This window comes from Leishmania major, chromosome 29 (genome assembly GCF_000002725.2).
Source record: "Leishmania major strain Friedlin complete genome, chromosome 29".
In the NCBI taxonomy this organism is placed as follows: domain Eukaryota; phylum Euglenozoa; class Kinetoplastea; order Trypanosomatida; family Trypanosomatidae; genus Leishmania; species Leishmania major.
In genome coordinates this window covers 128010-153788 of record NC_007270.2, presented here as the reverse complement: position 1 = coordinate 153788, position 25779 = coordinate 128010, and the positions used below count along the sequence as shown (strand labels likewise).

General features: G+C 61.6%; 8 protein-coding genes across 8 annotated transcripts; all 8 read left to right on the top strand.

The window, feature by feature from the left end:
* Window positions 1-186: 186 nt before the first annotated feature.
* LMJF_29_0450 (conserved hypothetical protein) lies at window positions 187-2139 on the top strand (the record flags this gene model as incomplete). The annotated part of the gene is made up of 1 exon (XM_003722070.1): window positions 187-2139. The coding sequence occupies one exon, from the start codon at window positions 187-189 to the stop codon at window positions 2137-2139; it is 1953 nt and encodes a 650-aa protein (XP_003722118.1).
* A 1041-nt stretch (window positions 2140-3180) lies between these two features.
* On the top strand, window positions 3181-4323 carry LMJF_29_0440 (conserved hypothetical protein; the record flags this gene model as incomplete). Its single annotated transcript, XM_003722069.1, has 1 exon — window positions 3181-4323. The coding sequence occupies one exon, from the start codon at window positions 3181-3183 to the stop codon at window positions 4321-4323; it is 1143 nt and encodes a 380-aa protein (XP_003722117.1).
* Window positions 4324-9469: 5146 nt separating this feature from the next.
* LMJF_29_0430 (conserved hypothetical protein) lies at window positions 9470-11164 on the top strand (the record flags this gene model as incomplete). Its single annotated transcript, XM_003722068.1, has 1 exon — window positions 9470-11164. One exon carries the CDS (start codon window positions 9470-9472, stop codon window positions 11162-11164), a length of 1695 nt encoding a protein of 564 aa, XP_003722116.1.
* A 1298-nt stretch (window positions 11165-12462) lies between these two features.
* Window positions 12463-13677, top strand: LMJF_29_0420 (conserved hypothetical protein; the record flags this gene model as incomplete). The annotated part of the gene is made up of 1 exon (XM_003722067.1): window positions 12463-13677. The coding sequence occupies one exon, from the start codon at window positions 12463-12465 to the stop codon at window positions 13675-13677; it is 1215 nt and encodes a 404-aa protein (XP_003722115.1).
* Window positions 13678-14756: 1079 nt separating this feature from the next.
* Window positions 14757-16493, top strand: LMJF_29_0410 (conserved hypothetical protein; the record flags this gene model as incomplete). The annotated part of the gene is made up of 1 exon (XM_003722066.1): window positions 14757-16493. The coding sequence occupies one exon, from the start codon at window positions 14757-14759 to the stop codon at window positions 16491-16493; it is 1737 nt and encodes a 578-aa protein (XP_003722114.1).
* A 631-nt stretch (window positions 16494-17124) lies between these two features.
* On the top strand, window positions 17125-17625 carry LMJF_29_0400 (conserved hypothetical protein; the record flags this gene model as incomplete). The annotated part of the gene is made up of 1 exon (XM_003722065.1): window positions 17125-17625. One exon carries the CDS (start codon window positions 17125-17127, stop codon window positions 17623-17625), a length of 501 nt encoding a protein of 166 aa, XP_003722113.1.
* A 909-nt stretch (window positions 17626-18534) lies between these two features.
* LMJF_29_0390 (putative RNA binding protein) lies at window positions 18535-19314 on the top strand (the record flags this gene model as incomplete). The annotated part of the gene is made up of 1 exon (XM_003722064.1): window positions 18535-19314. The coding sequence occupies one exon, from the start codon at window positions 18535-18537 to the stop codon at window positions 19312-19314; it is 780 nt and encodes a 259-aa protein (XP_003722112.1).
* A 1402-nt stretch (window positions 19315-20716) lies between these two features.
* On the top strand, window positions 20717-23611 carry LMJF_29_0380 (conserved hypothetical protein; the record flags this gene model as incomplete). The annotated part of the gene is made up of 1 exon (XM_003722063.1): window positions 20717-23611. One exon carries the CDS (start codon window positions 20717-20719, stop codon window positions 23609-23611), a length of 2895 nt encoding a protein of 964 aa, XP_003722111.1.
* Between the last annotated feature and the right edge of the window lie 2168 nt (window positions 23612-25779).

The following is a 25779-nucleotide window of genomic DNA, read 5'->3' as shown; positions in this document are numbered from 1 at the left end:
CAAAGCCGCTCATCCAAGTAGACTGCTCGCGAAGTGCCTTTCTCTCTCTGTGCTTGTGTGTCTACATCTGTGCGTACGCCGAAGCGGGCGCTTCACCACTTTCGTGAGGCGACTGCGTACACCGCGCATAGCCAACGAGGACAGGAGGGGAGACAGGCAAACATCACTCCTGCTTCCCATGCCAACATGAGCGCCATAGTGCCTGCTGCGCACGCGCGTGAGGACATGGGCGGCTGCGCGCCGTGCCGCGTATCCTCTTTTCACCCCTGCGAAGGGGATGGGGCGGAGGAGAAGGAGTGTAACGCGTCATCGGGCGCAGACGCCGCCGCCGCCGCCGAACCTTTGGATCCTCTTCGCTGCTTCAGCGCTTTCGATGTACTGCGCGATGTCCTTGCCGCCTGCACATGTGCGCCAGCCCTCTCTCGCTCGACAGAAAAAGGTGCTGACTCCCCCTCGCTACTCCCAGGCGCCCCTCTGCCGTCAGCGTGGAGGACGGAGCAAACGCGGGAGGCGTTGAGGACGTTGGTGGACCTTGTCGCGGCCGACGTTGGCGTTTCGAGCGCACGACACGGGCAAGGCGAAGCACCAGAGGAGGCGGAGATCGCCAGGTCGCGACTCAGTGTGGACGCACTGCTTTTGCACCTCACAACGGAGGGGCCAAATCTACGGGCAGCCCTGCGCCGTCGTCGTCGTCAACTCCTGCCGATGCCTCCGCGCGATGATGCGACAACCCAATCAGAGCGAGAGGCGTGTGATGAGGCGCACGCCGCTTGTGAAGAGGATGAGGCCTTGGCAGCTCTCACTCGCTGCGCGGCCAGCGTTGCACTGATCAATCGCGACCTAGGGAGCAGTGCGCGGAAGGGCAGGAAAGCGGTGCAGACGGCTGCTAGCTGTGTGCTACAGACGCGCACGGCTCTCTCTCTTCTTCGAACCAGCTCGCTTGTCCACCAGCCTCTGCGCGCAGGGGCTGGCCACGCGGCAGCGTCTCGATCCGCCATCGCAGCAGCTGATGTGTCCGCGTACTGGTGCTCGACCGGCTGCATGGGCCTTGATCAGGCACTAGGTGGTGGGGGCTTCCGCAGTGGTTGGGTCACCGAGGTGTACGGCGAGGCTGGGGCAGGTAAGACGCAGCTGGGGCTTCAGTGCCTCCTGCAGCAGGCTGCTACGGATGTTTGCCACGCAGCCGTAGCCCTGGCGCTAGCCAGCGGCGCAGACTTCACGTCTCTTGCTCACATGGCGACGACAACGGGAATGTGCGGCTCCAGAAGCCCTGTTGTGAAGTGCATGGAAGTTTTTGACCGCGACGCTGTCGAGGCGGCGCGCTGTGCTGTGGTGTACCTGGTTTCCGAGGACGTGCCAACCTCCCGGCTGGGGCCGCTGGCCGCCGCAGCTGTAGGGCGGGCTGTTCGCGCTGTGCGGCTTCACCCACTCGTCAATCAGCTGCCGTCTGGTGTTGTGAAGACAGTGTGGGGCTGCGTTGAGCGCACATGCACCGTGCCGACGGTGTTGTCCCGTCTGCAGATTCGCCACGTCGCATCAGTGGCGGAGGTGCTGCGGCTGTTAGAGCCTCTCCCGCATCCACAGCTTGCCCAGGTCTCAAGGACTAGCTCTCCACCCAACGTTATCCCCAACAGGGCCCAGAGACCGCGCAACAGCAACTTGGTTGAGGCCGTGCGTGTCCTGGCCGGCACTCACGGCCGTGCCGTGGTGGTGCTGGACTCCGTCGCGGCTGCAGTGGTGGCGGGGCAGTGGGACATGCAAGGTGTGGCGCAGGCCGACGCGACCGTGACAGCCCTCAGTTTGCGGCTTCGGCAAGCTGCCATGACACACAACTGGTGCATTGTCGTGACGAACCAGGTGCGCGCGATTCCAACGACTGCCCGTCAACGTCAGTGCGCGCTGGCGCCGATCAAACGTGCTCGTTCGCCCACGACCTCCTCTACGGCATCAGCACCCTCAGTGACTCGCACTGTCGTACCCGCACTTGGCTTCTCCTGGGCCTCCGCGGCACACTGTCGCGTGTTTTTGCGCAAGTCCCTTTCGCACGGTGTGCGCCAGCTTGTGCTGCGCCACGCTCCCTCGCATCCACCTGCGCAAGCGAGCTACTTGATTACAGAGCACGGCATCGAGGATGCATGAGGGAAGAAGCAGAGAGGCGGCGAGTGCGTGGCACTGAGAAGTACGGAAAGAGGCGGGAGAAGATTTTGCCTGCGCTTCACATGAGTGCTCTCTCTCTCTCTGTCTGTCTCGCCGAATGCGAGGGCGTGTACGTGTGTCTGTGCTCTGCCCTCCTCTCCACCCTGCTATGCGCTCTTCTTGCTTGCGATCTTCTTCTGTCTTTGGTGGCCTTACGGCTGCCATGGCGTTCTTGCCACATCATTCTGCACCTTTTCTCTGCCACGGGCGCCTAGGCGTGCGTGTGCGCACGTGTCTGGTTGATGATCAGCGACGGCGAGAGAATAACTTTCATAGACTTCTGCGAGAGAGAGAGAGAGGGCGGACGGGCGGGCGGGTGTGTGTGTGTGTGGCGGGGGGGGCATCCATGGGGTGTGAGGGAGAATGCGGCGCCGCTCCCGTTCGCCGCCTCCTCGTCCTTTCTATGCACTCCTGGCTCTTGTGTGCTGGTGGGAATGAAAGCCGAACAGCTTGGCTGGTAGTCGCATACCCTGCAGGGCGACACCGAGACGGCTCTTGGCGCGCTCTGGCTCAGCCTCTCCTCTTTCTGTGATGTAAGTGTCTGTGCCAGGGGGATGTGACGGGTGGGGGAGGGGGCGATGTCCGCGCTCCAGGTTATCACCTCACATTTTCGTTGCGCACACAACCTTCATCTGCCCATCGCTCTTTCTTTGCGTACGTGTCCATGCATGTCCGCTGATCTCTTCGCTCTGCGTCTCCTCACCAGCCTCGCCCGACTCTGCTATGCAACCCGCAAAACTAACCGCCGACACTGCTATTCTACCTACACCCGCACACACCACCGCTGTTGCTGCAGTCGTGGAGGTGCCATCCAGCTATTCGTCGTTCTTTGTTTCGCATGTGCATCCGCCGCGCCACAACCATCGCACTGCGTTCGTCCACCCCTCACAGCGCACTGTTCCAGTACGGTGTGCTTCTCTCATTTGTATCACCACTTTTTCCAACTCCGTCGCTGCGTCTGCATGTGTTTCTGGCGTTGCTAGCATGGCGCCTCCACGCAAGATAGACCTGTTCGTGGCGCGTGCCTACTCGCGCAAGGGTGTGCAGTCAGGGCTGTTCTTCTGGACTGTTTTGGCCCTCGTCTTCGCGGGCACGTTCGTCGTCTCCAAAATTCCGTTAGGCCTTTATACACCTACGGTTGGTTTCCAGCAGGGCAAACACCGCGAGCCCCCAAAGCAGAGTATCCCGCCCACGCCTACCACCCCAGCAGGCCGTGGGATCATTCGTGCGTACAATCAACGCATTATCGCTATCGGTGACCTCCACGGCGACATTGACCGACTCCGCAGCACCCTGCGCGCTGCGAATGTGCTGGAGAAGGACGTGGACGCCTGGCGGAAGGGGTGCACCGATGTCGTGGTGCAGCTAGGCAACGTTGTGGGCTACGGTCCCGATGCTCCGGAGATGCTGCAGCTGCTGTCGGGGCTCAAGCCTCAGGCTCTCGCCTCTGGTGGACGCCTCATCACGTTGAGCGGAAACCAGGAGCTGCTCACCCTTTCCGGGGTCTTGGAATACGTGCATCCGCGGCAGCTGAACCTGTCCGCCGGCTATGTCGGCTTACGCTACCTGTACGGCCCTGGCGGACGCTACGGGCGCATGATGGCCGAGGAAAACTTGGCCGTGGCGATCGTCTCGGACATCGTGTTTGTGCATGGCGGGCTGACCGCGGCGTACGCCCGCCGCGGTGTCAACAAGCTCAACGCCGAGTGGTATGAAGGGGCTGCCTTGATGAATCTGGCAAGGCACCCCTTTCACGATGAGGAGAGTCCGTTGTGGGACCACAGTGTCGTGCGGGCGGCTATGGGCGGCAACTGCGGCCCTCTCTCTGCGGGCATGGCGGCGCTCAAGGCAAAGGAAAACAGGGACATCAATCTCATGGTGGTGGGCCACACGACCATGCGGGACGGGAAGGTGGGCACCTGGTGTGCTGGCAAGCTCATGACCATCGACGTCGCCATGAGCCGATACGTCGAGAATGGCGGCTACGAGGCGTTCGTCAGCTTCCTACCGATGCTGAAAAAGGTGAAACGGAAGAAGCTCGTCCTAGGCACGGCAGAGCGCGTCCAAACGCACTACCCACTCGGCCCCGGCGTCCGCGCGGCGCTCCTTGCTTCGACAGAGGCTTAACGGCCATGTCCCCCTTCAACCTACTCGGCGTGTGCGTACAACAAAGGCTGTTGACGCTGGTGTGTGTGTTTATGTTTATGTGTGTGTGTGTGTGTGTGTGTGCTGTGGTCCGCTACGGACAACCGTGCGAGCTTACAGCCTATCGCCAAGGTCGAAAACGGAATCCGAACGCGAATCGGATCCATCGGATCACGCATGATTAGGATCTCGTGAACAAGGACGACGATTCCCCAGTCCGGGGGCGAGATATGGGATGCTGCACACGCGCGCGGAGCCACATGAGTGCGCAAGTGAAGGGAGCTGGAACTTTCACTCCCTTCGCGTCCCCTCTCACCCTTCTGTTTGCATACTTACGCAGGCCACACACACACGTGCAGGCGCAGTGGCGCAGCCCTGTTGCTCTCCAAACACGGTGGCCCCTCGAACACCTTGCAGACGCGAAGCACTGTGCTGCGGGAGCATCCGCTTTTTCCGACAGCAGAACTTGACGAATCGAGTTTCCAAACTGCGCGAAGAGGCAGCACTTGGCATGACCGGCGAGGCGGACCGCAAGCGCCACACGGCAAGGCTCCTCCGCACCAGGAGCACACCGCTTATGCTCGAGTGAGTGTGTGTGTGTGTGTCGCGGGGGGGGGCGAAACCTGCCCCGTTCTACGACGGTGCACACCAGTTTGCCGTTGGGCCAGAGATGGCCCCGGCCAAGACGAGCGTGTGAGGGGGGTCACAAAGCGCTTGTGCCACCGCAGGACCCTGCCGCGAAGACGACAGCGACAACAGTCAAGGTGGAGCCGCGGGGACCGCAATGGAGGGGGCAACGCCAGCAGCAACGGAAGCCTCAACGACCCCGACAGATTCATGTCGCATGAGGAGGGGGGGGGCAGGGGTTAACACGCTTACCAGAGCGGAATGCCCCAACGGCGAGGCAAGTACAGAGAGCTGAGAGGGCCCGCTCGAGAGAACGACAGCGCTTCAAAAGCGGACCGACCACATCAAGCGGAGCCGTGAGGTGGCGATATGTGCTCAGGGAAGGCGTCCAACAAAGGACCTGGATGCGACCCTTCAGCGGTGCCCCTCACAGGGGACAGCACGAACGGGCGACACCGTACCGTACCGAAGCAGGATGCGAGTCACGCCAATACAGCGATCGTTGCAGCAGCATGTGGCCGTCTGCTTTCCACTTTTTATATGCCAGTGCTGCATTGGGGGTCTGCTGATGTGGAACATGAAGGAGGGAACCTACAAGCTTGCTGTGCTCGATTCTGCACAGTATGACGCTGCACAACTCGACACGCGCCGGGGTCTGCAAACAGTGTGGCAGCGCCGTTCTATTGCCAAGGGGTACGGCGCACAAAAGCAAGCACGCGGTAGCGATGACTGTGGCTCATTCATGGTGACATTGCTCTTCTCCGATGACTACGCCTGCGCAAACGGTGGTGCACCAACAGTTCCCGGCTGCTTAACGCCGTTTCTTCATCCGGGTGACGTGGGAGGCGGATGCGGCTGGAAGCTTTGAGGGCCGTCATGCGGCCCGAATCGGAGCGGTGTGCACGCAGTGGATTCTCGAGGCGCTTGTGGAGGCGCACAATGCAGGCCGCCGGACTGCCGCTGTGCCTCGGTGTAGGCCGGGTGCACCACACCGGTGCCAAATTCACGGGGAGGGGGCCGTGTCGAGTGGATCGGGAGCGCAGGAGAGGGTCACAACACAGGTGACTGCGAAACCGCCAGAGGCTACGGTGTGGTGTGTCTGTGGCGTGCACACGGTCGCAACTCAGCATATGACAAGGACAGAGACGCAAGATGACGTCCTGAAAGCCGCGGTGACTCAACTGCAAGGCCGGAGAGCGGCGGAGGCCGCCCACGCGATTGCCGCAACGCGGCCCGGGCGGTGGAAAACCTTTCTCAATATTCTTTTTCGCTTCAGCTTTCGCCGAAGGATTGGCAGCTTTGGGCGTTGCTATGGCCGAACGGCTACACCTTGGATTCCAGGCTGGTGCTGGGGCACGCCCCGCTAAACCCCCACCACCCCCACGCACCGCCATCTTTTACGGACTTGACAGCAATTCGCTATGCAGCGGACGACGGGCAACGCACAGGCGGCCAGCCAGGTCGTTTCCTCGAGTCTCCTTGCTCACCCCGATGCTGGGAGGACCGCCGCCGAAGTGCGACACACACACACACACACACACACACACACACACACACACACAGATGGGCCCGATCGAAGTGCAGAGCCCATATGCCCCATGGGTGAGTACAACTGTAGGGGGAGGGCCGAGGTCTGGTCCCTTGCCACACGTCTGCTTACCGGGCTTCATGCAAGTCGCGGGGAGGGGGGGGAGGCAGTGAAGCGTTTTATTCTTTGGAATGCGGCGGAGTGCTGAAGAGCGCATGCGCGGCCAGCCCGGGTGCGCCGGCAGTGAGTGTGCCCCGCACTCTCTGCCTCCCTTCAGCTCTTACCTCATTACCCAGTAGCGCGGAAATCAATTTTTTCGTGCGTATCTTCTATGTCTTGTCGCGCGTGCTTAGGTTTTGTGCCATTGTTATTTCGATGTGGTCTCGCCCTTTTCCTCCTGGAAAAGGAGGTGTGTGCGCTCTGGATGGGAGAGTGCGCTGAGGATGCAGCAGCTGACATGGTGATGACGGCAGGGCGTTGGTAGTGATAGTGGTAGTGGTGGTGGTGGTGTGCGGGTGCATGTGCGTAATGGTGTTGCTTCGGACTACGCTCATTGTCGTCCCTACCCCTTCTTATCATCTGCTGCTGTGCGTCTCGCTATCTCTGCAGCCACGCGTTTGGCTTTCTCACGGCTGCCGCCCGTCTCTCTTCTCTTTTTGACGCGCCGGCTTAATATCCGAGGGATGCTTCCTCGCGATGCCGTCCGGGCGCGTAGGTCTGTGTCAGTGCTCTTGCTGTGCTCCTGTGGATGGCACGAAGCCGTCACACGACGCGCCTGCTGCCTATGCGCGTGTTGTCTTTCCTTCGCATTGCCAGCGCTTCTGATCCGCAAGGACAGCCCCACCTCTCCTTCTACCGTGGTGCCGACCTCGCTCGCTCTTCTTGCGCCACCTTTGCTGGTGCCCTGCCCCCTCTTTCCTTCGGTCATCTCGTCTAAGGAAGAATAGCCGGGATCACACGCACGCACACAGTGCGTCCACCCGAATTATGTGTGCCAGCTCGCATTTAGTTCTTCTCTGTTTAAGCCGGATTCTTGCAGCGGGCAGGTGACGGACAGTGGCAACATGGTATGCAGATGGTGTACCGCCTACTGCTGAGCTAGGGCTGTAGGTGGCCCCCATCCGTTGCCTGTGCGTGCTATGAGGGCGTCCGTCCTGGTGGTGTGCCCGGTATGCTACGCGTGATTTGCGGATTGCTCGGGGGGGTAGGGGGGCGGCGCACGCCACATTTCGCGCTATGGTTGTGCACGCAATAACGGGATCGCGCGTACCTCGCTCGCGCTGCATGGGCTCCTCAGCTGTAGGGTTTTTTTGGCTGCCTGCACGCCTTATGTCCTCGTGAGAGGACAAGCCTTCAGTTCTCTGAGCGCAGGCGCGTGCCTATCCGAGAGCCCCCTTTCGCTCGACACACCCAGTTCTGTCGTGACACATGCAGAGGGGGGCCATGCAGACATGCTCCCCCCCCCTCCCGGCAACAACGCTGTCTCGGAACAGGCTCCACGATGCAGAAAATGTGTGCACTGTGCGCACTGGCTACCTTGCATAGCTGGCATGGCGTATTGCATCCACGCAAGGCAGTCAACGGTGAACAGAGAACGAGCGGTAGACGAGAAAGTCACGAAGGGATCCACACGAATCAGTTCCCAAAGTGCATGCGCTGCGAAATGTGCGGCATCTCCTGCATCCGACCGGGACAGCTTATGCGGCACGGATGCCAGGAGCATGAGGAGAACACCGAGAGTTGCACCGTGGGGTCCTCCAGATGCGAATGTGGAGAGTCTCCGTATTATGGGATGCCACGGCTTGAGGCGATTGTGGGCGAATCACGGCACACGGGCAGGGTGTGCAGGGTCTCAGCGGGCTCTAGCATGCACCTAGACCACTCCTTGCTACCCCCGCACGCCAGGCACCCACCGCCTCTGCCCAGAAGCGCGGTACCCTGGGCCGCGGCTCGCTTTGGATCAGGTCACGCCGCTCACCCGAGTCCCCGTCCGGTGCCGATCGTGCAGCGCGTATCCGAAGAAGGGACGAGGAAGGTCAGAAGAGGCCGCTTCGATGTATGCCTCAATCCTAAGACAGACGGCTCGTCCTAGACGACGAGAGTTCGACCATGGTGCAGCAGAGGCAGACGGGCGGTGGCTATGTATGCGCATGGCTGCCAACTGGTTCGCGATGGACTGGACGTGTTGACCAAAGATGTCTCTTTAGGACCGCTGCATTGAACTAAGAAAGCAATGATAACACAAGACACGCGGTGGAAGGCGTGGAGGAACGCTGTCGGGTGGGCGGAGCTGAGGGGGTGGTGGTGGTGGGCGCGAGTGCACCCCTTCTCTCTGCATATACAGACACGCTACCCATCTTTTATCTCTGTATTTCCTTCGTCTGTCTTCCTTGATCTCTGCTAGCGCCTTCGCCGCCGCCTCAGGGAGGGGATGCGCCTGACGTGTGACCTCGAGCCTGCGTCGCATGTCAAGGAGACGCAGCCACACACACACAAAAAAAAAACGAATAGGCGTCCTTTCCTGTTTTGGCGTCTTCTCCAGGTGTGTCTTCCACCCTCGCTCTTGCTGGCATTCCACCCCGCTGGTATGGGGGTGTCTTTACTCTTATCGTGTGGCCGCTGCCGCCGTGTCGCGCTCACCACCTGTCTTCTGTGGCGTGCCCGTGCGCCTCTTTCCCGCTCCCTCATCATTGCCGCAGGTAAGGAATGCAAGCTGCCACATTTGCTCGTCCACGGTGCGCTCCATCTCGCCTGGAAGCGTCGCCATCTCCTCTTCTTCCCACCTTCTAAAAGTCGGTTGGCCTTGAGCCGCTAGCTGACCCTTGTGCTGCCGCCCGAAGTAGTGACACACGCCGAGGCGGTGGCTGAACCTTGCATCGGTCAAGCCGTTTTTGCTCCTTTTCAGCTTCGCACGGTGTGCGGAGAGTCGGAGAATCACCACCCCTTACATGTGCTGTGCTCTGCCACCGAATAATGCAGCTCAGCCAAAATGTGGCGCGGACCACAGTGCCCTCGTACTACCACATCCGCACCAACCTTCCGCAGCGCAAGCCACAGAATCAATGGGAGGGCGTATACTACTACAGCGGCATCACGAAGCGCCAACAGCACGTCGTGCTGCTGCAGCGCAAGCGTGAACGGGAGATGTACCTGCGACAGTACAACCGTCAGGTCGCCTCCCTCCGCGGACAGTACGCGGCTCATCATGAGAAGCCGCTTGCCTCGTTACCGGAGCGGCTGATGTTTGCCACTAAGCTGGCGAGCTGCGGCATGCACAACGAAGCAGCCACCTTTGTGGATGCAATGCATCACGGCAAAGAGCTACGCGCCATAGACTACGTCCACCTGATCAGCTCCCTGCGAGCCAGTGATCTTGGCACCTGCATCCTGCACAGCGAGGCGGCCTGTGACCCTGCCTTGACCTTCAAGTTCCTTGGTGACAACGCAGGCGCGGAGCGGGCGACGGAAGCGTACCGGTGGTATGACATGGCCATGTCTGCTCTAGCACATGAGTGCGGCAGCCTTCGACCCGAGTCGACCCCTGCCGCGTCTCAGCTGACCAACGCGCTCATGCGCGCCCTCATGACGTGCGGCTACGCGCACGTGAAGGCCATTCCCGACGCCGTATATGATCGCATGGGTGCCCGTGGCATTAGCCCGACGGCGTCCACCTACGATCACGTCATCTTGGCGCTGGCGCTCACAGGAAACGCCGCAGAGGCCGAAGATGTCTTTCGCTTTGTGCGCCACCGTCACGCAGAGCACGTCACCGTTCACGGCTACAACGCTCTGCTGCTCGGCAATCGCGAGGCAAGGCTCTTCGACCGCTGCGATGGCTTGTGGCAGGAGCTGGTTGACCGCCGCTGGCCGCGCGCGAATCCACTGACAGCAGAGCTGTACCTCCGCAGCGTGGTGGACCACGCCTACACCCCCACCTCCGAGGGCTTGCAGCGGTTCGGCAGCGTCCACGTGGTGGAGAAGAAGAAGGTGCCGATCGTGCTGACGCAGATGGACGAGCTCGGCATCCCGCGCACGCACCTCTCCGGCCCGCTGCGTGACGAGGTGGAGGATGCGCTGCGCAAGTTCTCGATCTACCGTAACCGCTTCTACGAGTGGGGTCGAGCGGTGAAGCAGTTCGACTTCATCGAGTTCCGCCGCCGCCACGGGTGGATGTACGACCTGCATCTCATGAAGAACACGACCAAGATGCTGCCGCCCATCCGTGACCCGTCGCAGCCGGACAGCACGATGGCTAGCGCCGCCATGGTGGAGCTGCCCGCCTTCTTCACGGAGCGCCACCCGTGGGAGCGCAACGCGTTGGAGTCGTTGCTTTCAGTGACGAAGGAGCGTGAGCGCATGGACGACGTGCGGGCTGGGGACATCTACTACGATGATACCAAGAGCATCCACGAGCGCAGCAGCACGTGGATGAACGAGGTGCCGGAGACGCGGTATGACCAGCTGTACGGAATCAACCACCCGGATGTGTCGAAGATCGGCATCCGCACGCACCTGGAGGTGGAGTACACAAATCGGAAGGAGGTCATGGAGAAGGACGCGGCGCTTGTGCGGAAGTCGATCCGTCGTGGCCGCCGTCTGCGCCACCGGGTCGAGGTGTCGCGAACGCATCGCAACGAGGGCTCCCTCACAGCGAAGGAAAGCAAGTAGGTCGCTGCTGTGTGCGTGTGCTCATGTTTGTGTCTGTGAGCTGGACTGGGCTGACTGTGAGTGGCTAGGGGGCAGCTATAGCAGGTTTTGGGCGTAAATACTTTTTGGTGGTGAGGAGGAGGAGTGGGGAGGGGGGAGCAGTAAGTTTGTGGTGAAAGGGGCGCCGCTGTCCATTTCTGCTGCTCTGCGTGTGCCTGTGCTGGCGCAGTTGGTGTGATGGTGATGAGACGCTGTGGCCCTGCACTCGCAGCCACACGAGACGAGAAGACGGAAAGACAGAGTTGGCACGCGCCGGAGGAGGCGCGCTGTCGCGTTCCTCATGCGGTACTTTCGCGCGCTCTCTCTCTCCTTTGTGGTTCTCGTGGATGTACGCGCGGTGGCGTGTGGGTGGTGTGTGCGTGCTGACGCGGCGGCGGTTGTCCTGCGAAGACAGGCTGCCGTTTACACAGGATACTCAACAACAAACAGAGACGTGGAAGAGGAGATCACGGCGATTGCGGGTTTGTGTGTGGGTGTGCGTGGTACAGGCCTTTGTCGCATGCTTGTCAGCTGCCGGGTAGCGGTGCGATAGCTGAGAGTGATGCACCATAACCGGAGGGAGAGCTGCGGCGGCGGTGATGGTGGTGGCGGGTGAAGCGCACGCAAAGCAGAATGCGGGTGGCCGAGTGGCCGCCACTTGCATCGCTGCCGCATCGGCGCCTTATCCACACGCACTCTGGTGCGTGTCTCTGATCTCGGCGCTGCAAAGGTTCTCTGTGCAGCACCTGACATGGCACGCACGTGCGTTGGCACACGCTCGCACGCACTCATAACTCTCTCTCTGTCACTTCTCCTTATTGCCTTCTCTTCGCTATCGGCTGCGTGTGCCCCACTGCATGTCTGTGCTGTCTTTCCTTTGCTCTTTGGTGACCTGCCGTCTGGGTGCAACGTGCGCGTGTGCGTGGGTTGTGCATGACAACAACCCTGCACTGCCACGCTGCCGTGCTTGCTTCCACTTTCTCCACTCTTTCTCTTTCTTTCGCACGTGCCGCCTGCACGCCATGTTGCAGGGAAGAACACCAACGTGCGCGTGCAAGCAAGGGAAGTAGACAAGGAAACCCCGCAACCAAAGCGGAAGCGAAGAGCTCGCGGTACATTCCGCCGCGTTACCGACGCGCGCTTCCGCAGTGCTGGTGAGAAGGCGAGGGTGAGTCAAGGCCCACGCACAGGCGCACGCGCGCAAGCAGGAGAAAGACAGCCGTGAGCCCAGCACGCACTTTGGTTGGGGAGCCGAGGCAAACAACGAAAGTAAGGCAAACATGGGCCGCAACAAGCCGCGATCGAAGGCGGTAGATGTTACGAAGAGTCTACTGCAGCCAACTAGTATCACCGACCACATTGCCGTCCAGGTAGCGGCAAACAATGTCATTCAGGTGGCCGAAGATGACCTCAGCCCCACGCAGGGAAGCGAGGCAGCCTTCGCTCTTCGGCGCGAGGGCAAGCTGGATGCCTCCATGAAGCTGTGCCTCAACTGGCGCCAGGGCAACTGCTACAACCATGCCGCGTGCTCCTTCGCCCACGTCATTCCGTACTTCGGCGTTAGCAGCGACGGCGGCGGCACCCCGGGAACACCGGGTAAGCCGGCCGGCTTCAACGTCGACGGCGGCGGCGGCTTCACCTACAGTAGCGCTGCTGCGGGGGGCGAGGCGGGCGGGCGCGGCGGTAACGCTGCCTCCAGCTCGTCGTGGCCGCAGAGGATTGCGTCACCTTTGTACACCGCCACAACCGTGGGCCAGCGTGGGGAGGAAGACAAGACTATGTCAGCAGCGGCATCCGCGCAACTTTCGGCTGCCTCCGCTGCTTCTGTGAAACCGGAGGTCGCGGATTCGACTGACACGACAGAAGTGGGGTCAATGGCGCCGTCCTCGAACGTCTCGGCACCACCGCCGGCGGTGGTGTCAGGTGATGGGCTGCGCTCGATCCTGGTGTCGCTTACCGCCGCTTTGGCGAACAAGGCGGCCTTGTGCGCTATCAGTGACCTCGCCGAACCCACTGATGCGGATGACGACGTCGACTTCACTCAACCGCACGCTGCGTGGCTTCGAGAGATGGCTGAGCGCGCGGAAGAGGAGGAGAGGGCGACGCTGACCGATGGAGCCTACTCTTGGCAACAGCCCCTGAAAGTGTCGCTGGCGGAGTTTGTTGAGGTGGCCGGCAAGAGTCTACTAGGTGAGCCCCTGTGGCAGGATTGTAGTGCTGCGGACCTTTACCACTCACTCGCCGACCGCGCCACTGCGGCTGCCGCAACCTCTATGCGTCGGCGCAGGGAGGCCGCGCAGTCACAGGCACAGGAGGAGGCAGCTGACCACGTCGCGGCTGCCGACCCTCGTGCGTTCTCCACCGCACCGACGATGGCTGATGCCGGCGGTGTCGGTGCTAGGGCAGCGCCGCTCACCCTTGTAGACTTGCTGCTGGATGAGGCAGGGGGTGCGGACGCGGAAGACAACAGCGCACCAGCACCACCCCTCGCCTAACAGCTCGTGCGGGGGTTCGCTAATGAAGACGGACGTGGTGCATGAGAAAGCAGAAGAAACGGAAATAATAAGGTAACTCACGCAGAGGTGCGCTTGCGCAGTCCCCGCATGACGTGCGCGCACACAACACGGGCAACTGTGATTTAGGTACTGCGCAAGTGTCTGTGTCGGTGTGTGTGTGTGTGTGTGTGTGTGTGTGTGTGTGTGTTACGTGCCTTTCGCCTGTGCCGATGCCAGTCGTGATGAGGTGCGCTGACGACTCGGACGCTGAGTGAGAGGGGCCAGTAGTCACTACTTTGTGGACCGACGTCAAGGCTGAGCTCCTCGTGCTTGGGGCGCAGTGACGGAGTGGCGACGGCGTGGGCTGCGGTCGACGGTTTCCGAGTGTGCGTGCCTGCATTCTGTGCACGTTCGCGTCGTGCTCTGACGACGTCAGTGTGCGTTGGCCTTAAATTGGAGGTGGCCATAGGAGCTTCGCAGCCAACATAGTACGCGGAACAGTCTGGCTTGCCTCATCCGCTATTGCAGTGCACGGTCTCCGTCCCTCGCTCAGCTGCCACCCACTCCCGACGGAGGTCTGACACTCTCTCTGACTTTCTCGTGCTCTCTGGAGTCGTTTAGAGACCAGCTGCCCTTTGCCTATCTCTATGCCTCTCCAGCAGGGTGTGCGCGTTTGCGTGTGTCGAAGAGAAGGGTGGGAGTGGGGTGGGGTGCAGGCGTGCGCGCACGCGTGCACCGAGGTATGTGATGCAGGTGCACCATGATGTGCAGCTACTCGACTTCGCGCCGACGCCTTCCTGCGTGCGTGAACATGCCGTTCAGCTCACTACCTGGCTGCATGGTGTTGCTGCTCCCGCTCTTCTGCACGCACGCACCGTCTTTCTACTTCATTTGCTTCACTGCCCCTTCCTTCTCCTTCAGGGCAGTGCACCACACCCACTCCGAGATTTGCTGGCTTGTGGAGTCTGCGGAGGACAGCAAGCGACCACCCATCATCTATTCTCTGCGCACCGTGCAACCCTTCACCACCAAACTCGGAAACACGTGTACACCGAGAGACGACAGTGGCGCCACAGGTGATGCTGTCGCTTCTCATCGATCAATGTGGCGCCGACGCGTCGGACCTCCCGCAGCTGGTGCGACTGAATGAACTGATTCGCGCGGAGGAAGAAGGGACTGGCGGTGGTTCCATAGTGGCGCACACCCTAGTCGCGACTCAGGCACCCCCCTCTCCACCTCTGGCCGCTCCGACCGTCGCACCCGCCGAAGGCACCCACGTTGAGAGGCAAGCAGCGGAGTTCGCCACCCCGTTCGTGTCGACACCCGCCAAGGACAACACCGCGCTCGGTTTTCTGCTACTCCACTGCGCCCTCCCGGAAGAGCAGGCGCAGTGCACGGCGCTACAGCGGCTACAAGGATTGCTGCTCGAGGAGACGCACGAGGGAGGCGCTGACGAGTCCGCCGATGGGAACTTCTCCCCGTTCAGGGCCAAGCCACCAACACTGGCTCCCGCACCTACTGCCGCCGCTGTTGTGGCTAACGCAATCAAGCCACCACACAAACATGATCATCCAGCGTTCTCAGACGTCGGTGCTATGCATCAGAACTGGATAGGTGCCACCACCGCCGTACCTTCGCCCGCACTGCCGGGGACAGCGCCTCCGCCTCGGCCCCGGCTGAGCATCCCGGTGCCAATATTGCCAGGTGCCGGCGAGTGGAAGGGGACCACTTACTTCCGTGCGGAGGAGGCGGCGTCGCCCCAACCATCGGCCCAGCCCGTGCCGCGGCACGCGGTGTCTGCTGCTTCCGCCGCCGATATTTCTGCTGCGGGGGTTGACGGGAATGCGATGAGTGACGAGACCGATGCATTGCGGGCCAGCTCGCCCCTGCAGCCCTCGGAAAGCAAGGAGCTACCACCGAGCGACGACGACAAGCAGGCCGAAAACAAGCAGGCGCCAGTCACTGTTTTGCTTCCTTCCCACGCTGCCCTCACCAAAGAGACATGTGCTGCACAGACAGCCCACGAGACGCCTGCTGCAGGTGAAGGCAGACGTGCCGAGTTGAAGGCTGCCACCCCCCTGCGGCCGCGCCATACTCCGCACACTTCCTCCTATGCTGGTCGCATGCCGTGCCCGGTCAGCGAGGCGCTCGCCGCGCGCAACAGCGCAACCGCTCGGTTGCTCGCAGGTAGTGGAGCGACCCGTGCGGCATCTGAAACGCCGCCGGTGTCACGCCCCATGTCTGAGTTTGCTAAGCGCTTCGTGATGAGGCTCTACGAAAGGCCCTGCACACCGTGCGTTGAGGCAACGTCGTCGCCCATACCCCGGCAGCACCAGCACCACACGCAGCATCCACCTCAGATGCTCGCCGCCGGGAGCGGCGTGGATGCCGCCCGTGGCCGTCGTGCCTCGTCGGAGAGGTCACTTCTTCGAGCGCCCTTGGCGGAAATGTGGCAGTCAAGGCAGGCAGTCGACGCTTGTCACGTCCTGCCGGCACAGGAACGAGCGTCTCTGCTTGCACAGAAAGTGGTGACGCGGCCGATGCTCCGTACACCCACGCCGCTTCAGCATGACCACCAGCATAGAGGCACTGGCTCGGAGCCGCTGCGCCCTCATTGCACTGTCCCACACCGCCCGGCTGCCGGGTCGCCTGCGTTACTGCCTAGTGCCCGCCCTTTTCACCGACACTCCTCCTTTCCACACAGCGCTGGGGGCAGCAGCGGCACAGCTGCTGTTGAGCCTCTCTCAGACCTGATGGTAGTTGGCGTACGCATCCGTCTGCCCGCTGTGGGTCCTAAACGCCCGCGCCACGCCTGAGGGTGTGGCGCTTGTCGCTGAGCAAGGATAGAAGAGTGGGGCTGGGACAGCGAGGAGAGCCTACAAGGTCAGTGCCGCCTATTTTTTTTTTCCCCTCCTCTCTGCAGACCGCCCTCGCCGCACTTTGTAGCGCTTCTCTCTCTCTCTCTCTCTCTTGCTCGCGTGCTCGTGCTTTGCGTAATCCATCTCACGTGCATTGCGAGGCGCAACTGCAACATCCGCTAACGAAGATGAAGCGACAACAACAACAGCACGACGCGGGTTCAGTGCCCCGTCAGAGCGCTAGGCGTGCAGCCGCGGTCGGCGTGTGTGGGAAAGCCGTGCGCACCAAACGCGGAGGAAAGAGGAGACGTGGTGTGTGAATCCTTCATCTCTCTGCGGTGGGGTAGGGACTCGTCTGGCACACACACTACCACTCGCACCTCCTTCCACCGTCTCTCTCTCTCTCTCTCTCTCACTGCACCGCGCCTGACTTTGCCCTTCTTCTCTTTACTGTTTGCTGCTGTTTTGTGTGCCACTGTGGTGAGAACGCCGCGCACGCATACATCAAGTAACGTGAACAGGTCGTGCACCACCGCGGGATACATACGCGCATCGACACCCACGCACTTACGAACACACAAGCATACCAATGGAGGAGAGCTACGTCGAGGGTAACCTCGGCCCTGTCTTCAGCAACGCTGAGCCGCTGTCCCTTCCCATTGTAGCGCGTATTCTTCACGAGAAGCGCATCGGCGCCGAGGAGACAGACAAGATCAAAGGCGTGCTGATTCAGTCCTGCAGTGAGGCGGTCAATATCCTACAGGAGGACTGCGCGCCAGAGAGCATGGTGAACAGCCTGCACGGGAAACGGCTTCGGCTGCGCGTCGGTGGCGGTGGCGTTGCTAACGTGCACTTGACGGGGCTCCAGATTGACGAGAACGGCTACGCAGTGCTGCCACCTGAGGGCACTGCACCGTCCGCCGCTGCTCTATCATCTGAGTCTCGCACAGAGCGCATGAAGCCCTTCGAAATTATTGCTCTCACGACGCTTCGACCGACCACGACGAGAGAGGCTGTGGAGTTGATCCCGTCGTTGTACCGCTTCGAGGATGCGGAGCTGGACGACATACTAGGCATGCTGTCCTACTAACTGCTGCCGTCACGCTCAGCCGCAACTCCCTCATGCTTGGCGCGCAAGCGCTTCGGCACAGCGTGGAGTCGTGTGTGTGTGTGTGTGTGTGTGAGTGTTTCTTGGATGTGCATGGGTGCGTGCGCGTGCGCTGCGGCGCCGTGCAGAAGCGGCGCGCGTCTTTGTGCCGTTTTTTTTTTCAGGAGGGGGGAGGGACGGTGTGCACGCCATCCATGATGATGTCCCCACACCACACCACCTCTCTCTCTCTTGCTCTCGTACGCATAACGGCTGCGCTAAGCAGCGCCGCGGGCGGCAGAGCAAGAAAGTGGGATCGATCCTGAGCTTTCGTGCAGTCACTTGTATCGCGCCCCAAAGGCTGCCCTTGCTGGCAAGTGCCACTATGAGTGGAGAGCACAGCTGAGGTTGAGTGGTGCACATACCTACGCACAGAAATACTAGAAGTCCTGCACACACGACTGGCTCTCTCACATGGAAGATAGTGCAGTGTGACCTCTGGGAAACGTCAGCGGAGCGCCATGCGAAGTGCTTTTGCTATTCGCGTCGTCGTGTGCGCCCTACATCACGCGAGGGACACGGCTGTGCACAACATACATGTGAGCGCATGCACGCCTGTGAGGGGTGTGCCCAGCGCGCTTCTCACGTTCCCACTCTACACCCTCTCTTGCCCCTCCCCCCCTCTCCATCGTTCTCTACCTCTGCGGTGACTACTGCCATTCGAAACCGTTCGCCTTCTCGCCACTTCACTCCCCCCCCCCCACCACCCACCACCCACCACGCACGTCGCATGACCGTGCGTGGTGACGTAATCGTGCACGTGCGGGCGAAATGAAAGTATCGGGCCTCACACTCATTCTGGCTCAGCGTCTTTGAATCCCCCCCCTCCCCCCTCCCCTCCCGCTTGCCACGATGGCCACGTACAAACGCGAGGATTTGCGGCGTGTAAGCTTTGCCAACCTAGACGAGCACTGTGATGAGGGCATCGTGTACGAGCTGTGCCTGCAGTTCGGGCGCATCCAGAACATTAGCTGGCCGACCGAGGTGAACATTAACGGCATGCCGCAGCGCGCCTCGCGCTGCTATGTCGACTTCGAGAACGCCGAGGACGCCAAGTACTGCTTCGAGGCTCTCTACCGAGCGCGCGTGAAGCTGTTTAATAAGGAGCTGCGCGTCTTTCACGCCAGTAACGAGCTGGCGCAGAGTGGTGCAGCGGGCTCGCCGAGAAACGGGGCGGCGGTGATTGGCTTGCACGAGGTGGGGGCCAAGGTGGTGGTACGCAACATCGATTACCGCGTCACGGAGTTCGACGTGACGCGCTTCTTCGAGAGCTTTGGTCCGTTCGCTGCCCCGCCCCGCATGCTGCGCGACTCCGTCGGCAACTTTCGCGGCGTTGTCATTCTTTCGTACAAGACGTTTGAAGCAAGCGACCGTGTGATTCGAGACATGGACCAGAAGGTGTTCCGTGATCGCGTCATTTCGGTGCACTACGCACAGATGGAGGACGGCAGCGGGCGGCTGCACGGCACGAAAGAGGAGCGCGCGAACGCGGCCCTCATTCGCGAGGAGGAGAGGCGCTACCGTGAGATGGTGGCCAAGGAGATGGCGGAGGTGCGACAGGAGCGGCAGCAAAGTCGTGTGCGGGACGCGTCATGGGCGGAGGTGAACGTGTACAGCCGCCCGCGTCGCTGAGAGCAACAGAAAACGCCCTTTGTGACGTATGCCTGCGTGTGTGTGTGTTCAGGCGCTGCACCCGTGACTGGCGCACACAGGGGAGGGGTCTCGGGAGGGCTGCGGCGTGCCTTTGCCTTGCCGGTCGCCCGCGCCTTCCCTTCGGCCTCTCCTGCTACTATCCAACTCGCTGGCAAGACGACGCTTACATCATTCAACAAGCAACTCGCTCTGAGAACCGCCCCTTGTAAGGGCCTTGGGTGAGGGAGGAGTGGCTGCACTATGAGGTCGCCATCCCCCCAACCACGGCCAGCGAATGAGCCCCGGCGTCAGCATGTCCGTTTCTCGTCGCTCGACACTTGTCCCGTCCCCCCTTGATGGGGAGAGGGGGAGACGGAGGACGCCTCCGTGCGCGGTATCGCAGGGCCGACGGCTGGTGTAGGGCGCTGGAGCGCCACCCCGGCGGAGATGCACCCGGTGGCGACCGGCATAGTGGGGCGGGTAGAGTTTTGAAGGCGCCGGGGCCGTGCTCTCCGATGACCGGGTCGGCGCGTTGCTGTGCCGGCGTGTGTCTACGGCTGCTCTGCACCGCGCGTAGAGTGGAGTCGAATTCCTGTTCCACGACAGAGAGAATGGGCACATCGATAAAAAACGTGCACTTCTGCGTGCTGATGCGAGGCATGGCACGTGCGCCACGACGCCTCCCGCGGGCGCTCGCTCTTTTCACCGTTCTCCTCTTCTTCCACACACCTTGCACTCCTCTTTCTCTTCCTTCTGTCGATTGCATTGTCCGTGCCGCTCTCGCGTAACTCACAATACCGGCTTTGCGTATTGCCTCGTTCTGCCGCTGCCGCGCCATATCAGGTGCGCGACTGAGTCGCAGCTGCTGGCAGCGTGGCAGCGGATCATCATATCCCATCTTTTTCTTTGTTGCTATCTTACTGGCGCATCTCATCGAAGTTTCGCGCCACTCGTGAGCGTAAATCTGAGCGTGTTACTGTCATTCGTTCCCTTCCTCCCTCCCTCCCTCTCTGCCAACTCTATCCAGTGCGGCAGAGCTGTCTCCTCGCCGTTTGTGTTCTTGTTCAGCGGCGCGCTTGGCAACTCGTTGCTGATCATATCCGTTCACAGGGGCGCCGCAGCACCGGCATACATACATACTCGCAGGGTCGTAGACGTGTATACATCCAGCGATAGACATCCGCCATAGATACGTGAACGTTATATATATGCGCACTGCTCGATAGATCCTAGAGTTGCACCCGCACAGGCGTATTGAAGGCACGCCACCACAAGCGTGTCGCATAGCGTGCCCCTCCGTACACACACACACACCCTCCCCTCCTCCCCTCCCCCTTTTTTGCTCTCTGTACGACACGCACACACGGAGCAAAGCACACACGAATTTCGTGCGTTGGGCGTTATGCAACGTCACGCCACCACGGCGGCGGTGACGCCTGAGCGCGACTTGGAGGATCGCCTTCAGCGCGCCCTGCATGAGAACAGCATATTGAAGCTCCAGAAGAATGAGCTGGAAGAGAAGCTCAAGAAGGTGCAGACGCAGTTTCGCCGCCTTGCCGCGGACTGGCGTCGGGCGCAGGAGAGCGGCGCAGTGGTATCTCCCGGCTCTGTGTCATCGCCGTGTTGGGCGGCACTACCCGCACGACCCCACTCAGCGGCCGAGACAGGAATTCGAGGCTCGTCTGCGACCCCGTCGTTAAGGGGGCTACTGCCTCCGTTGAACCCGAATCAGCCTGCTCACGCGCCCACCGGCACGTCCCCGGACACAGCGAAGCAGTTTAAGAAGCAGGGCAGCTCGCCAAGCTTCACGACGGCCGCTGCGGGTGTGAGCGAGGCTGAGCTGGCGGCCTGCAAAGCAGCGCTCGCGCATGCGCAGCTGGAGCTCCAGCAGGTGCGCGCGGCTGCCCTGGCCGCTGCCAAGGCGCGAACTACTGCACTCGCTGCTTCGAGCAACGCAACCACCAAGTCAGCTGACGCCTCCGCAGCCACCTTGGCCGTGGCAAAGCAGGAGGCAGCACAGCTCCGCTCCCAGCTTCAGCAGGTACGCGAGGAGCTCAACGCCGCCCTACTCGGCCAGCAGCAGCTGCAAGCGCAGTCCAGCCAAGCCGTGCAGGGACTGCAGCAGCAGCTGGAGGCGCAGTACCGCGCCTCTATCGACACCCTCGCTCGTGAGAAGCAGGAACTGAGTTTGAAGGTGCGACTCATGGAGGCAGACAGGCAGGCAACAAACTCGGTGGAGGCGGGCGGTCCAGACCCGATGGAGATGGTGACCCTACAAGGGGAGGTGCACCGCAAGGCGAGCGAAGCCACTCTCCTGAACAGTCGCCTCCAGTATGCGCAAGGACAGGTCGAGACGCTGAAGGGTGAGTGCAACCGGCTCATCGAGGAACTCAAGGAGGCGCACACAGCCCACGCTGACACGAAGAGGGCTTTGTTCACGGTGGAGCACGAGGCAGCGTCGCTGCGAACGCGATGCGGGTCGATGGACGAGTTGGAGCTGGCGCTGCAGCGCAAAACGGCGGAGTGCACAAATATCGAACAGGAGCTGCTGAAGCTCGTTGGCTCACTGCAGATGTGCCAGCGTGAGACGGAGACGGCGGTTCGCCTTGAGTTCGACAGTCGTCTCACAGAGGTTCAGGAGATGCGCGACACAGCGGAGCGAGAGCGACGGGAGGTGGAGCGAAAGCTGCTTAACTGCCAGCACGACCTTGCGGAGCTGCGTCGTCGGTTGGAGAGCACACAGGAGGACCTCCAGCTCTACCGCGGTCAGGTAGCGAAGCTAGAGAAGGAGAAGAGTACAATGTCGGCGCAGATTGCGTTCGCGGGGCACACAGCCGCGGCGGCCGCTGCAGCGGGAGCCGACCTCACCGACGACGACGTGCACCGAGCCCTGGCAGTGGCGGCAATCAAGAAGAGGGGATCACGGATACCGAAGCGGGAGGCGGACTTGGGTGGTGCTGGTGGTGGTACTGCTGATAGAGGCGGCGCTGCCACGTCTCGGGGTGATGCCGACACCGCCGGTGCGGCCCCGGCGAAGGAGGCGAGAGAAGCTCTCGATCTTTTCGAGGCCCTGTCGTGGGACGGCGACTGGGAGCAGGGCCAGATGCGCGAGGCTCTGGCCACTGCCGCGATGGACCTGGAATTGGCCGAGACGCGCTGTCAACAGATGGCTGAGCAGGTGGAGCAGTCTCGCGAGATGCTGCGCAAGGTGAGCGATGAGCGGGATATGCTACTCGAGGAGAGTATTGCGCTTCGTGGTCGTGTGACACATGTACAGACCATTTTCGCCAAACAGCAACTGCAGGCGTATCGGGCAGCCGCCGCAGCGAGCGGGCTCGACACCGAGGGACTGATCACCTTTTCTATTCGCGGGCTGCAGAGCCAGGAGGCGGCCATGTGCCGTTCCTTGGGCATTGCCAATCTCAAAGCCCCTGTCTCATTCTTTTTCACGCTGGAGGGGCTGGCGGACTACGAGGCGATGGTGGGGCCGACGCTACGCGCTCTCGATGATGTTGTGGACGTGCGCTTCCAATACGAAGGTCTCGCAAAGGATGCTGTCACGCTGGCGGCCATCGAGCAGACAACCTTCTGCTTCCAGTTGCACTGCGCCGCCGGCGAGACGAGCCGATTGGTAGGCATGGCGGAGCTGCCTGGGGCATCGCTGCTGAATGCGCGCGAGGTCCCGGTGGAGGACACATTGAACCTCATCGACGGCGAGGGGCAGACGGTGGGGAGCATCCTGGTCGAGTTCTGCTGTGCTCGTCTTGTGCTGCCCATCCTGCTAGGCGCCCCTCTTTCCGACCCACGTGCCGGGGAGGCTTCCTTCACTCTGTCTGCGCCAGAGATTAAATCGGCCATGGTGGCGCTGCGCACCGTGTGCCACCTGCGCATTCAAGTGTTCCGCGCCGAGGGCCTGGGCGGCTCCGCAGAGGCGGGCACGGCGCCTCAGCCCTACGTCTTCTACACAGCCACGTCGCCTCTCGGGGCCCTCAACTGCGTGCGGGACACTGTCGTGCACCCGTCTAGCCGCGCCTTTACCACAGACCCTGTGTTTGATGCGATGCCGGTGGATCATCGTGTCATTGTCGATCCGGCGCTGATCCGTTTCGTGGCGTTTGGCGTCGTCAGCTTCGTCCTCTTTGATGAGCGCGCGACCAATGTGCAAGCCAACCTCGGCGTGGTGGAGGTGGCGCTGCGTCCGCTGCTCAACTCGCCGCATGCGACCGTTCGAGTCACGGAGAAGCTGCATCCGCAGGGCACGCTGAGCGTTGGGCTGTCGTGGGTGTCCGGTGTGTGAAGTAGCCGCATCCGCGAGTGCGCGTGCGTGAGCGAAGAGTGTGTGGAGCTCGGATGAGCATCGCCGCTGGTGGCACGTGTCGTGTTTAGAGAGGTGGCGAGTGCCGCTCTCGCTTTCCACGGCGTTGCCGCCGTTTGTCCTTTTCACTATGCCTCTTTACCACGTGGGTGGGGTGCCGCGTCGCATGCTGTGTCTTTAGAGCATGTCGCGTATGTGGACACGCGCACAAGCATACAAGCACGCACGCACGCACGCACACGTGCTGACCAGGTAAGCGGGTGCTCGCCTGAATGCCTCAGGAAGCGCACACGGACGCGTGTGGATTGGCTGAGTTTCGACGGACTCGTGAGGGGCGCAAATAAGTGTCTTTTTCTCTATGGTGCTCCGTTGGTGACGGCAGGGGACTTGGGGACGGTGCGCGACTCACCATAGACGCACAGCTACGCCGAGCCTCAAGAGGACAGCAACGCGCTTGGACAAGCAGCTCAACATGCGAGGCACCGAAGCAAATGGGGAAAACCAAAGCCGGGAGGGCGGCTGCGCGCGCACATGCTCATGTGCACAACGAAGCGCTGACATCCCCCCTCGCTGCAATGCTCACGCGTGTCTCTGCTGGCAACATGATGCGCTTCCCCACACCCTTCGTCTCTCTTCCTCCCCCCTCCCTCTCTCTCTCTCTCTCGCTCTTTTCGTCCCTTTTCTTCCGCTTTGCTTCTTTGCCCGCTCACGCCCACCCCACCATCGGTCGGCCAGCGGCACTGTTCGGAACCTGCTTTTTTCTTCTTCTTTGGCTCACAGGTGGTGCGCGTCTGTGTGCCTTCGCGTGCGTGGGTGCGGGTTCAGACGGCCCTTGTCTGCTGCACTGCGCGGCAGCCCATCCGGCATAGAGCCGGGGCCGGGCTTGGGGTCTGGGCAACGCCACTCCGTGTAGAGAGCCGGTTTGTCGCACCGCATCGTCATCCCGTGCACCAACACAGCCACGGTCCGTGGAGCGTCAGCACAGGGCTGTAAACGAGTGTGGAGGCACTTTTTTTTTTTTTTGGGGGGGGGTAATTCGGCACGCCCCGAGTGCGTGGCCGGCAGCACCTGCGGTGGCGTGTGTTCTTATTTGTTCACTTCCGAGGGTTTGCTGCGGCGCGTCGCTTCGAGTGCGCCTCCTCAGCCGTCGCGTCCCTTTTCTCTCGTTCTCCGCCGTCGGGGAAGGGCACGGCATCTCATTTTCCCCTTTTCTTTGCGCGTGTGTTGTGACGGGTCTCTTCTGCCGAGAGGTGAGGCGGGGGCGTCGGGTGCGTCGACAACTGAAGTGACGAAGCGAGGAAGCCCGCAGGCGCTCGCCCAGCTCACACGCCTGCGCGGCGCTTTCATTTTCTCCCTGCCTGACCTCCCCTCTGCCTCCGCGACCCGCAGACGCGCAGGCGGACCACCACCACACACCCACAAAGAGTCCCAACTCGCGGCTCGTTCTCTTCTCTGCCTTTTGTTGGTTTTCCCCTTCTTTGTTCGCCAACGCCCCTCCATCTTGTCCACCGCTGCTCGCACGGATTCGAACGCCACCACCGTCCCCACGCACACGGATCTGTCCACAAAATCCTTCCGCCTCGTGTGTGCACCGCTGGCCCCTTCCCCTCTTTTTTCCTTTGGAGTTTTGCGCGCGCTTCACCGCTTGCCGGCCACTGTTGCCACCCCCCTCCCTCTTCCACTCGTCCAGTCACACATGGGCGACTCGCCGCACTCCTCTGCGCACAGTCGGTACGGCGGTGGGCAGTCCGGCATCGATGTGAGCGCTCTCATGACCGTCAACGGTGCAGGGTTCCGCGACTCCGGCGTTCTCTCACCGCTACTCTGGCAAGCTCCCCGGCCAACCTCCTCTGCGTCGCTTACCATGCTTGGCTTGAACCGCCATGACGTGCTGTCCACATCCTCGCTAGCCCCATGGAGCATGTCACCGAACGTAGGTCACCAACGGCAGCAGGGGCGAGGCCTTGAGCACGGCAGTGTGCCGACCCCAATGCCGTCGTCCTCATCTAGCTCACCAGCCAACGACGCAGCCACCACCTCGGGCTCGCCCTTATTTGCCGGTGCCGCCAGCCTGGTAGCGTCGGCTGAGTGGGCAGCCCTTATTACAAGACTGAGCGGCTTTTACGATTTTGTAGTGCGGCTGCCGGGAT